We start from the raw sequence: 13,239 nt of genomic DNA on the forward strand, positions 1-13,239 counted from the left end.
TCAGGATGGTGCTGGTAAGTTGACACACACTGGTGAAGAATGGTAAATCCCGCTATGCAGCTCTGGAATAAATAAGTCCTTTCTTGTTCAAAGGTTATCCAAACAATTGCCACGTTCAAGCATCCAAATATAAATAGTGGACAAAAGGTAGAACTAAAACCAAACTGGACCAAACAGGGCCAGAAGTTTATTAAAACATTAAGCAACACGGTACAAACAGGTCAAACATTGCTAGGGCCATTCTCCAGCAACTTCTGGTTCCATATCCTTCTTCATCCTAGAATGGATAGGATTTGATATTCAACCCATATAGCCTAAGGACTACTGTAGCAGTGGGAATGATGAACGTAGTACAGTAAACTAAGTTGTGTTTACCCATAACAGTAGATGTTCAAATTCCTCACTGCTGCAGTAGCTGCACCCACCCTCCATTCTCTACTCATATAGAATTGTGGTTGGGGTATAAAGTAGGGCTATGTTTGTATCTGCTTTATATGTTACTGTTATTAGCTAATTGATTCAGGATTGTTGGGCTTTTCTTTTAATGTATGGACAAGAAAGTCTTGAAAGATTTACTCTGACTGCTCATGTCCCTCCTTCTGATTAGCCAATCAGCAGTCCAGAGTGAAGGAGTCAGGTGGGGCCAGAACTTTGTGAAGCTGGTTGGTTATTGTTTCCCAGACAGAAAACAACCCATTTTGCCTAAGTGCTACTGCCGCAGTGGGTATGTGCTGCTTACACAACTGTACTTACTTTAGCATCTAATCCATATTTGCCATAGCTTTCCTGTCAAGAAGAAAGCATCTTTTAATTTCAATACTGCAGTCACCATATGCAGAGATCTTTGAGCCTAGGAAAATTGATCACTGTCTGCATTTCGTCTGCAAACAATTGCAGAGAGTTTTTTTGTACTGGGCAGCATGCCATCTTTTGCTCTTTCTACTTTCGCATTAATCTGTAAGTTATTCCTCATGTTCAGTCATCATCTACAAATCTTTGGTTATTTGTGTTTCTCATTTCCAATATTGATTCCAGCATTCCAACATCTGGTTCTGTAACCCAGCATTTTACATGATGCATTTGTCTTATGAATTAATTCAGTAGGCTGACAGCATACAGTCTTGTCTCTCTTCTTTCCCAGTCTTGAAGCAAGCAGTTATTCATTACTTATTTCTAATTGTTGCTTCTTGATCTTCACACAGATTCCTAAGAAGGTGACCAGTGTTCCATTTATCTACAAACTTGTTACAGTTTGCTATGGTCTATATTGTCCAAGACTTTGGAATAGTCTGTAAAACATAAGTAGATGTTTTTTTCTAGAACTCTTGGTCTGTATGTTATTGAAGTCTGGCTTGTAGGATCTTAAGTGTTACTGTGCTAGTGTGTGAAGCAAGTTTTGGTTGATAATTCCATCCCTATTTAACATTGTCTTTTTGTGGGGGTGGAATATAACTTGATGTTTTCAAGTACAATGGCGACTATCGCGTTTTCCATATTTGCTGGCATATTGCATGCAGTATGGTAACAGTATAATTTTTACAGGATTTTAATCAACTCCGCTGGAATTCCATCACGTCTTGCACCCTTCTTATCAGAGTTGTTTTCTAGGGCCCATTTAAATTCACTCTGCAGGATGCCATTACCCACAACAAAGTGTGCTAGAAAGGAACATAACAGGCAAGTGATTGCTAACCGTGTCATTTGAACTTTAAAAGGACCATGTGCATGGGTACTTGTTACCTCTCCATCTCCCCCATTTGTTTCAATGGTCTGTCCTCTTGCTTTGAGGATGGATGACTTTATTTTTTTTTAGTCATTTGTTTTTCTATTTATGCTTGGGCAGTTTCATAGGGGAGTGTGGAGCTAGGCATGGTCTTCTGTAGCTAGCATATGGCATCATGACATGCTAGCAGGATACATGAATGCTGCTTTTTGCAGAAGTTAGAGAATGGAAGGACTTGAATTGAGAGGCTGTCCTTAGAAGAGGAAATTACAACTGTTACCCACTGCACAGGACCCTATTCTAGATCATATACTTAAGTATTTGTTGTTTTCATGTGCCATTAAGGAAACGTATAATTTGTTGGTGATGTTAAGACAGTGTTCTATTGTAAAGTGGTGTATATAGCAGATGTACACTTGTATGTCTTGCTTTTGCTGTAATGTATGCTCACTATTTCTGTCTGTAGTATATACAGTGTAGTACATGTGTAAATAGTTTCCTTCTTGGATGATTGTATTTTCTGCCTTCATAAGTTTTATTTGGTTATGGTGTTTTACAGTTTATAGTTTATAGGCATATACTAGGCTAATGACCATCAGGGCTTTTACAAGCCTAGCCATCCAATCCACCCCATTTGTATCCCTGTGTGTCATGGGCATTTATTAGGAGGGGGTAATGATTTGAACTGAAGCTGCAGTCTGAGTTTTCTGTTTATATAGGGATGGAATACTACTGACTGGGTGCAAGAACAGATAGACAGTTTCAGGGTAAATGTACTTTCCTCACAACTATGCAACATTAGTTTATCTAGGTAAGATAGGGTTAGATATAAATGTTTTTTGGGGTTTTTTTGTTGAATTTTTCATACATCATTATTGGTGGCACTTTGGTGTTCTTTGATTAGTATTGGTGGACACAATGTTGTGTCCTTGTTACAGCATGAATCTGTCTTTGGTAATTTTGGGTGTTTTGCTGAACTCTGCATCACATCTCTTATTTTCATCTCAGATGTGAAATAACAGGGCAGACCTGAGCTCTGTCTCATAGGTAATAAAACATTACAGTTGTTTGTGGGGAAAAACATTGCCTTACTCAAGCCACTTTTAAGTCATTTTCTTGCTGTAGTTTTCATAACATAGCTTGCAAGTCTGTCCAGTGCCTCAGACAGGTGTCCCCCTTTGTTTTGATCCTTTTTATATTTTGTGAATTCAGCATTTCAGTGTAATGCACCTTACCTTTCATGGAAAAGTTAGATAGCAAACACTAAAACTGAAAATTACAGCATGTGAAATATGCAGATCAAATAAAGAAAGTTAAAACTCATATTCTTCACTTTGTTTCGTTCCATAACAGGAGGTGGACCTTATCAGGGAACAGGTTCAGAAGCTCATTTCTCTGCCCATGTGGGTGTGTCTGCTAAAGGTACGAACCGTGATACCCATATACCTTCATTTTAGTGACTGACTACTGATTTTGCAACTTATATTATGTGATCAGCTTAATTGATTTATATAGTACTTAAGTCTTCAGAATATCCAACTGGACCACATCTGTCAGTACTCCAGTGATAATCTGTGTTGTAAACTAGTCATAAAACTGGATCAGGAATTGGTTGTTATATTTTACAAAAGCAGTGAGTTTGTCCGACAGGAGTTTACATGACTTTCCTTGCTATATGTTATGGTAAGCAGTCTGTAGCCTTTTGTGTTTTTATGTTTTCCCTCCTTGTACAATGTTGCTACTCTTGCTATCTTCCTGTCCTCAGACACTTCTACATTAGCTCATGATTTGATAGAAATCTCCTTCAGGGGATCTATAAAGTCAGTGTCTGCTGTGTTGCTGAAGACAGCCTGGCTAGTCTTCTTTCTTGACCTCAGTTAAGACTGTACTTTTCCTTTTCACCTCCACTTGAACTTTTTTGTTGTCTTCACCCCTTTCCCAACTCTGCCCTATCACACTTTCAGCATGGACCCTTTGCCCTCAATTTTGTTTATGAAGGCTGGCAAAATATTCAGTCAATATCACTATTTTTTCTCGACTTTCTTGCTCAGTATGTCTAAGAATGCTTTCATGTCTTCCCTTTTGCTGTATACTAAAAGAATATGCTTTCTTGATTTCCTCTGCCATTATCCTTTTGACAGTTTCTGTAGTCCCTTCACCTCCTTTGTGGTTTCTTATCTTGTATTGTGTCCCACCCCCTCCCCTTCATCTCTTATTTACCTTATATTTTACCCTTCTCGCTAGTCTCCCCAACGTTGTGCAACCAAAGTGGTCCCTCTACTCCTTTTCTCCTTTTTCTCAAACCCTTGTCTCTAGCCTAATTATTTGCTGACATATAAATACCTAATGTATCCTTGACTGTCACCTTAGATCGTTATAATTCCCTCCCCTAGAATCCTCCCCTAGAATCCTGCATCATCATTTGTTTTTATTTGTAACCTTTACCCCAGTGTAAACCACAGAGCCCGTGCTTGGTGTCCCTGCTCCAGGTAGCTGACAAACACAAGCACTGTGAAATTTGATTTCTCTCTCTCTCTCACAAACACACACGCACACACACAAACACGCACATGCTCGCGCGCACACACACACACACACACACACACACACACACACACACACACACTCACTCCTGGGAAAGGATGGCACAGATTTACCTGCTATGTTTCCTTCTGCGCAGAGTATAAGGTAGTTATCACTGCCACCAGACACTCCACAATCAGCTTATCTAAGGCCCTTAACAAAGGGAGTCCAGTTATGTAGTATTAATACTAATACAAATGGTAGTAGTTGACCAACACAGCTAGACCTTCTGGAGTGACCCACACAGTGTCACCAAATAAATATAAGCACGCTCAAAGCTTAAATGTTTTCTAAAAATGACCAGCCACGATAAAAAATTTAAATATATTTAGTTGTAACTAGTAAAACAACAAGAAAATACAAAATATACATTTAAAGTAAACCACAGAGTTCAAATCACAGGAAATATTAAAAATAACATTGATGGACAGACTCATACAAATAAAGGAAAAAAATCTCTAAACTAAGCTTCACTGTGTTCATGACTGAATCTAGGAGAAGTATTGTTCCCTAATAACTTACTTGACAGAGCATGGCGCAGTGACGTACATGATCAGTCTTTCTAGTCAGGTTCCCCAAAACAGAATGCTCAGTGCTCTGAGATTACTTCCTGTAAAATATAATATCCAAGATGGCTTGCAAAATTACCTCATCTGGTCTCCTGACTCTAGGTTTTCACAGTATCCCCCTTTGAAGTTGAGAGATGAATTTAGCATAGACTGCTACAATACATATCTAAATGTTTAAGGCAGTGCCTGGGGCTTCCTCTCTTTTTACTGAGCTAATGAACAAAGTCTTCTTCCAGACCCACCGTCTCTGGTCCTATTTAGCACTGTGGAGTGCTGTGTTAATGGTTTAATAGTTCATTTCCATTATTTTTCTTAAAGTAAGCTAGTTGGTTAACCTCTGCTGCCCCAGTATCCTCTCTTAAAACATGCACATTTAATTCAGTTACAGTAATACATGTGCATTTCTTTTCATTCCAGCACAGTTTACTGTTGATACAGTTTAACACAAGCAAACCTCACAAGTACATTTTCAGCACAAGCATATGTACAAATCAGTTTGATATATAAATAGCATATAATTATTTACAAAATTCCGGTTAGCTGTGCTGGCACAAGTCATACACCCACTGCCCTACTTCTCCTGCTATGGCTGGCAGTACCTCCTGTCATCACAGCCCTTTTGACCTTGAAGCCCCTTCAAGGGTCATCTATTCCTGCTTCTCCTTGGACTCTAAGACTATGGAATTTGATACCTTAGATGAGGAGGTGGATTCAGGAGATAAATCCTTGACCTACTCTTCACAAATCACTTCACATTTGGACTGTGAGTCAGAGGAAGAGGATTCCTTGAGTCCTGATCATCTCTTTGAGGAGTTGTCCTTTGGTGATGCTGTGGTTTGCATTGTGGAGCATTTTAATTCATTTCCTCCAGTACAATTCTTTTGAGTGTATACCTTTAACTCCTGGTGGGTGTGGCCTGTGCTTTTAAAAATTATCACCTTACAATTCTAACAAATACTCATTGACAGAGGTCAAATATCAATACAGTTGTGTTTGTCATCATATATGCTTCAAAATAAAATATGTATGTAGCATGGTTTTGGAATTATTAATACAATTATGAACAAGTAATATATGACGCCTAGCGAAGCAGCAAAAGGTAACTGCAGATGCACCTGGAGGCGTCACTCTGATGTAATGAGTGGGATTGCTGTTTGGTTTCTGACCTTCAAAAGAGGTATTATGAGCCGTTACAAATGGAATCTCCTAAACCTTATGCTATTCCTCTTGTTTTGGATGCTTTGTTGGATACATTTGCAGCTGCTGCTTTAGCTCCTGATTCCTAGCCTCTGGCCCCTAAGAAACCTGCCTGCTTTTATAAAGTGCCTGAGACCTTTAAGTACATTTATAAATGTCCCTTCTTCAGACCCTGCTGACAAGCCACCCAAGCTTTTTTCCTCTTTTAAAATTCTTACTTCTGATAAAGACAGGCTATGGAGAGGTTGGGTAAAAAGGTTTATACTTCTGATGCACAGTCCTTCAGGGCTATAAGTTATCAGAACCATATGGCTAGATATGTTCTGGCACTTTTGTCCCAACTTGGGGAGGTGTTGTCATACATTACTGACTAAAGACAAGACTACTACCCTCTCCTTATTGAGTTCCACTTCAGAGGCAGCTTGTCACTCTGTTAAATGTAGTTATGATGCCGCTCATGCATCTTCTAGAGCCGATGCTTCAGGTTCAGTTATGAGGAGGTACTCTTGGCTTCACCTCCAGTCCTTACCTGATGATATTAAGGTCAAGCTCCTAGATGCTCCTTTGGACAACCAAATCTTTTTGGTACTGCTGTTGCTGACTTGTTTAAGACTGTAAGATCCTGCATAACTTTACCTTTGTTTTGCAAAAAAAATTTTTGTTTCTCTTATTCCCAGATTTCAGAGAAGCTGTCCTTCTAAGTCTAAGATCTGAAGTAGTTAACTTCATTTTATCTGCAACCTGTGGGTATACGGATCCATATCGAATCCGAGCCGGCAACTTTTTTTCTAGCATCTGCTCCAAACTCCGAGCTCCTCCCCTTACCCATAATGACCTACCATCTCCTATCTTCCCCAGATCTCGTTTGCCGTGGCAGTAGTGTGCATCGTGGTCTCCTTTGCTCTGAGCTCAGGGATGGTAAGTAAACATTTTTTTGCTGATATCTAGGTGCGCTTAACTAGGATTTCCCTTCCTCCCCTTCTGTAGTATCGCGTTTGGTCATTGGTGTAAAAAAAAAAAAAAAAAATTTTTTTTGTATAGAGTAGTAGTTAGGCCTGCCCTTCCCCTACCTCTGTGTGTGTGATGTTTTGGAAAGGTAGTGCTTGTACCTTGGAGTGCAGGACTATGGCTTACCAGCCAAAGCCTGTGTTCAAAAAATGTACAGAGTGTGGCCATAAACTTTCCTCGGTCGATGGTCACATTCTGTGTGTGATATGCTTAGGAGATTCACATTTGTCCACTCAATGTGCTGTCTGTTCAGGTTTCAACCCTAGGGCCCTTAGGGATCGTAAGGCCAAGCTGGTTGCCAAAGGACTTCTCCCTGCTGCTATGCTGGATTCTGCCTCAGCCTCGGTCGCTAGTGTACCACCTTCCACCCAGACAGGGACTCATCCTCCCTCTTCGTCTGGCGATGGGTCTTGAAAGGACAGATCTTCAGTCAGCGAGTCTGACAAAGATAAGGAAAAAGAAAAAGAGAAGGAAAAGGAAAGGTGCAGAGAAGAAAGGGAGAAAAAGAAGGACAGGCATCGTAAGAGGTCCCCAGACAGGGAGCTCTTTCTCAGCCCCCCCCATCTAAGGACATGAGGCCTGTTTCTCCACGGCTCCTGTCTCCTTGTTTCTTACCGGGGCAGTTGGAACATTCGGACCAGAGGCCCTCCCCACCACTGCGCAGACCAGCCAGATCCATGTCGGTGGCCTCTTCGAAGTCGACTCTGAGCCTATCGGACATGGATATGGACAGGATGATGCAGAGATTTATTCAGACCCAAATTCAGATGGGAGTCTTGCCAGGTCCCTTTCCCTCTGGAGGGGCGACCTCCATGCCTCTTTTCCGCCCCATCTTTCCTTCCCCAATCCGTGCTTCGGCTGCGGGGCTCTTGGATCGAGGTTTTTGGAGCTGGTTGCTCGGCGCCGACGGTTCCTCCAACCTCGACTCCGGCTGTTACCTTGAGTTCCTCGGATCAGACTTGTTCGGATCTGAGTGACTCTTGGAGCCGCGGACAGGGAGTCGGACCCAGGGGAACTGATTCTTCGGCTCCGACCTTTTCGGATCCAGTCCGTTCCCTCGGACCTCAGGCTACCCTGTCTTCGGCTCCGGTCTCCGCTTCGGATCCGGGGAGGACTTCTCCCTCCGCCTTTGAAGTGGTGGAGATGGTTCTCTGCCAGAGATTGAGACTCCAGCCCATCCCCTCGGGTACCACCCAGGCCTCCCTGGATTTGGTGATGACTCCCTTCATCCTGTCTCAGGGACAGCCCTGTGCCAGAGGATCCCCAGGTCATTTTCCCCGAGGAAACCCCTGCGGCTTGTGGCTCCCCTTCTGAAAGTCCCACTGAAGAGGGTCACCGTATGCGCAAGTGCAAAAGGAGGCACTTGGACTCCCCCTCTACTGACACTGACTTAGATGAAGGAGAAGGTTCCCCCAGGTCACCTCCCAAAGACGTCTCCTTCCGAGAAATTGTGGAAATCCTCCATTAGAGGGGAGGTTGGTCAGCCCCAAAACCTTCTGGGGATGAGTCAGTGTTCCTGGAGGCCTTTGGCACGGACCCATCTACTTTTTGGGTGTCTCCACCAGCATACCCCTTGTTGGACCTCATCACCACGAGGGCATGGAAGGAGCATGACACCGTAGAGCCCATCCCCAAACGCCCTGACAAGCTTTTATCTCCCCCTTCTGACAGACAACCCTGGTTGAAAATAGCCCCAGTTGATGCTATGTTGGTTGCAGCGGCCACAAAGCAGGAACTAGCACAGGAGAATTCCTTAGTCCACCCACCAGACAAGGAGTCCAGGTCGGTGGATAGGTTTGGGAAGCGCGTATACTCCTCAGCGACTTTTTCTTTCCGTGTGCTGAATTATTTGGCACATGTGATTCGGCTTCAGCGAGACCTTGCTTCAGAATTCACTGAGTCACCCCCAGAAACTTTATCACCGCAGGACAGACAGCTATTCTCGGCGAAAATGTCTACTCTACTCTAAAGTCAGTCTCAAGCACATCTATGCTGCTACTTTCCCATGCCACAGAAGGAGCAGCTAGGGCGGCTGGGACAGGCATAGCCATGAGGTGTCATGCCTGGCTCAGTTTGTGTCAGTTTGCGGACCCTTTCACGGCGTCGTTTATCAACGCTCCCTACAACGGTTCTTCCCTCTTTGGAAAGACAGTACGTGACACACTTGTCCAGAGTGAAAAGGATGGGAAGACTTTGTCTGCCATTGGAGTCCGCTTCTCTAATCCTCAGCGGTCCTTCTCTATGAATCAAAGAGGGCAGAAGAAAATGTGGTTCTGAAAATCTCAGTTTTTCCGGGATTCTCAGGACAGCTATTCCCCCAGAGGCAGAGGGGGATAGGCAAGACGATGACCCAGAGGTAGAGGGGGGTCCCAGGAATTTCGGATCTAGGGAACCCTTTTCTGATATACCCTGTCAGCAGCCCTGAGAGGTTGCCCGACTGTCCTACTCTGGAGGCAGTTGGGGGACGATTGTCCTTACACCCAGCGGCATGGGAGTCCATTACGACAGATCGCTCGGTACTTCAGATAATATCCAGAGGTTACTCTGTTCCCTTCGTTGCCCCTCCAGATATTACTGATCACCTCCCGGATGTTCCACCCACTCACAGGGAGGCCACAGCTATAGAGGTTTCAAAGCTGCTTCCCAAACGAGCCATCAAAAAGGTCCCCCCCAATCAGTCCGGATTAGGCATCTACTCAAGGTTCTTTTTTCGTGCCAAAAAAGACGGGGGACATCAGGCCCATTCTAGACCTGTCAACATTAAACCTGTCAGTAGCCAAACAGAAATTCCGGATGGTCATCCTACAGTCCATTCTACCTTATCTCTGAGAGTGCGACTGGATGTGCTCGTTAGACCTTCAGGATGCTTACTACCACATCAAAATACACAGAAGCTCCAAGAGGTTTCTGCACTTCCGGCTGGGAGCCAGTCATTTTCAATTCAGAGCCCTACCTTTTGGTCTCACCACAGCCACCAGGGTGTTCACCAAGGTAATGGCAGTTGTAGCGGCTCACCTGAGGCTTCAGGGTATTCAGATGATTCCATACCTGGATGACTGGCTTTTCGCTGCGCCCAACAAGCATCACTTGTGTCTGGCCAGAGATTATTTCATTCAGTTAGCAGACCTACTGGGAATTATAGTCAGTGTTCACAAATCCCATTTGCAACCAGTACAAGTTCTAGTCTTCATTTGGGCACGGTTAGACACTTTGCAGATGAAGGTATTCCTAACTCCAGACAGGATTCTACATCTCAGGTGCCACATAGCTCAGATAGCGAACTCCAAGTCTTCAAAGGCGAGCGAGGTTCTCCGGGCTCTGGGCTCCATGGCTGCCGCCATATCTATTCTCCTTTATGTGCGCCTTCACATGCAGGTTCTTCAATGGACTCTGGCTGTTCAGTGGTCTTAGTTAGACCTGCCCATGAAATTTCCGATCAAGATCAGTCACGTCTGCAGGACATCTCTTCTTTGCTGGTTAACTTCACCGGAGATATCAAAAGGACGCCCCTTTGCATCACCCCCAGTCCAAACCACAGTGACCACGGACGCCTCCCAACTCGGGTGGGGGAGACACTGTTCGGGAAGGACAGTAAAAGGCACGTGGTCCCAGACAGAGACCAATTTGCACATAGATGTTCTAGAGATGAGGGCAGTGCTTTTAGCATTGGAAGCCTTTCACACAGTCCTCCCTCTAGGATTGATTGCAATTCAGTCAGACAACATGTCGGTCGTCTGGTATATCAACAAGCAGGGGGGAACCAGATCCTACCCTCTATGTCGCGGGGTCATGAGAGTGTGGGAATGGGCGATTTCCACCGGTCGGTTTCTGATAGCAACGCACATCTCGGGGCACTCCAACATTTTAGCGGACAGATTGAGTCGGGCCATTCTGATGCCTTATGAGTGGTCTCTGAAACAGTCAGTAGTGGAGGGGATTTTCCTTGCATGGGGTCAGCCTTGCTGCGATCTCTTCGCATCTCCTTCCAAAGCGAAGTTCAGAGAGTTCTTCGCTCTGATTCCCTCACCAGGGGAAGTCCCCAGAGATGCTCTAGTCCATGCCTGGCCCCCCCAGCTTCTGTATACTTATCCACCTTTACCTCTCATTCCGAAGTTTCTTCAGAAAGCTTGCTGACTACGGTGCAAAGTGATCCTCATTGTCCCGTTCTGGCCTTGTCAGGTTTGGTTCCCATTCCTTTGGTCTCATCTCTTAGCTCCCCCGTGGGTTCTGGATCCCTGCCCAGATCTAATTTCCCATCCGTTGGGGACACATCTGCCCGATCTGGGCAGCCTCAAGCTAACATCTTGGTTGCTCCAGTTCCATTAATTGCCAGGACTCCCGGTCTTTCATCCCAAGTAAAATCCATTTTGGTGGCCTCTCTTAAAGACTCCACTAGGAAACTTTATTGCAGTAAATGGAAGCGCTTTTCCATTTGGGCCTCACAGAGAAAAATAGATCCCTTTACAGCCCCTGTTCCAGCGGTGTTGGATTTCCTGTCTGGTATCATTCATCAAGGAGTTAGTTCATCCACAGTGAAAGTACAATTGGCAGCCATTTCCAGTTTTCATGTTGGTGAAGACAACATGGCCTTAGCCTCCTCTAGGCTGTGTAAGGCTTTTCTTAAAGGTACGTTTCTGTCACGGCCCCCTGTCAAGGATTCTGTACCTCCTTGGGACCTTACTTTTGTTTTACAGGCATTGGTGGCTCCTCCTTTCGAACCTGCAGCTTTGGTGGACTTAAAATTTTTGTCCTGGAAGACAGCTTTCCTAGTTGCCATCACATCGGCTAGGATAGTTTCTGAGCTTCAAGCTCTGTTTGCCGTGCTTCCTTATTTGGCCTTCCATAAGGATAGGGTCTCACTCCGTAGTAACCCGTCCTTCTTACCTAAAGTGGCATCTGAAGCAAGCATAAACCAGTCCATTAATCTGCCCGTTTTCTTTCCTAACTTCCAAAATAAAGGTGAATACAAACTCCATGTGTTACATGTTCATAGACAACTTTGTTTTTATCTTCACAGAACAAAGTCTTTCCGCAAGACTGACCAATTGTTTGTTTCTTTTTCCAAAGCGTTTATGGGAAAAGCTATTTATAAAGTTTCTTTAGCCAGATGGATCACTGTTTGCATTTCAAATGCCTACAAAGCAAAAGGTTCATCTCCTCCTGGTATAGTTAAGGCTCACTCTACCAGGTCCATGGTGACTTCTGCTGCTTTTTGGTTAGGGTACCTTTGGACGATATTTGTGCAGCAGTGACATGGGCCAATTCACATACCTTCATTTCCCATTACAAATTGGATCTGATTTCGAGGGGTAGAGCATCCTTTGGCTCTGCTGTGCTCAGGAATATCCTTCCATAAGGGCCTCCCAGGATCGGAGTAGCTGGAGACTCTGTCCCACAGGTTGCAGATAAAATGAAATTAACTACTTCAGATAAAGAAGTTATGTACTCACCATAACGTTCTATCTGAGTAGTTATACTTCATTTTTCTGCAACATTCCCTCCCTCTGTTCCCCGGACCTTATCCTGTTTTTAGGTTTGGTTTATTGGGTTGAGTTGCATATATATATTGTTAGTTGCAGCAAACTCGATCTGAGGGAAGATGGGAGATGGTAGGGCATTATGGGTAAGGGGAGGAGCTTGGAGCAGATGCTAGAAAAAAAGTTGCCAGCTCAGATCCGATATGGATCCGTATACCCACAGGTTGCAGAAAAATGAAGTATAACTACTCAGATGTAACGTTATGGTGAGTACATAACTTCTTTTTTTGTTCATAGGCAGCCTCATCAACCTTTTAAGGAGAAGAGGGTTCTTAAGCACAGGTTTTCTGATATGCCCACCTAGACTTCTAAGGCTCAAAAGCCCCCTTTCCAGGACAAATCTGCCTCCAAAAAAAAAAGTTGTCTGAATATCCTTGTGTTGTGACTGTGCTTCTCAAACATTTTGGAAATATAGAGTATATTTTAGTGCATTTATTAAAACTGTATTTGCCTTAATATTGCTACAACTCAAGTGCTCTCGGTTGTACTGCATCTGAATTTGTATGTTTTAGCTGCTTTTCTGTATATATAGACTTGTCTGTATATGTAGACTAGCTACTTATTCTACTGTATTACAGCCTCTTAAATATTTTTTCAGTTGTGCACTTGCCTTGCTTCATTT

The 13,239-nt window shown here is 43.8% G+C and overlaps 1 protein-coding gene across 3 annotated transcripts in view; it reads left to right on the forward strand.

Annotated features, from left to right (window-relative positions):
• The window catches only part of AQR (aquarius intron-binding spliceosomal factor), a 2,539,865-nt gene that overhangs the window by 297,749 nt on the left and 2,228,877 nt on the right, over positions 1-13,239 (forward strand). For all 3 annotated transcript variants that reach the window (XM_044073871.1, XM_044073874.1, XM_044073872.1), the window contains exon 8: positions 3,077-3,145. In XM_044073871.1, coding sequence (XP_043929806.1) covers positions 3,077-3,145 — 69 coding nt within the window. The remainder of the gene's footprint in view (positions 1-3,076; positions 3,146-13,239) is intronic.

This window comes from Protopterus annectens, chromosome 6.part0 (assembly GCF_019279795.1).
Source record: "Protopterus annectens isolate FY-2018-M chromosome 6.part0, PAN1.0, whole genome shotgun sequence".
NCBI classification, from domain to species: Eukaryota; Metazoa; Chordata; order Ceratodontiformes; family Protopteridae; genus Protopterus; species Protopterus annectens.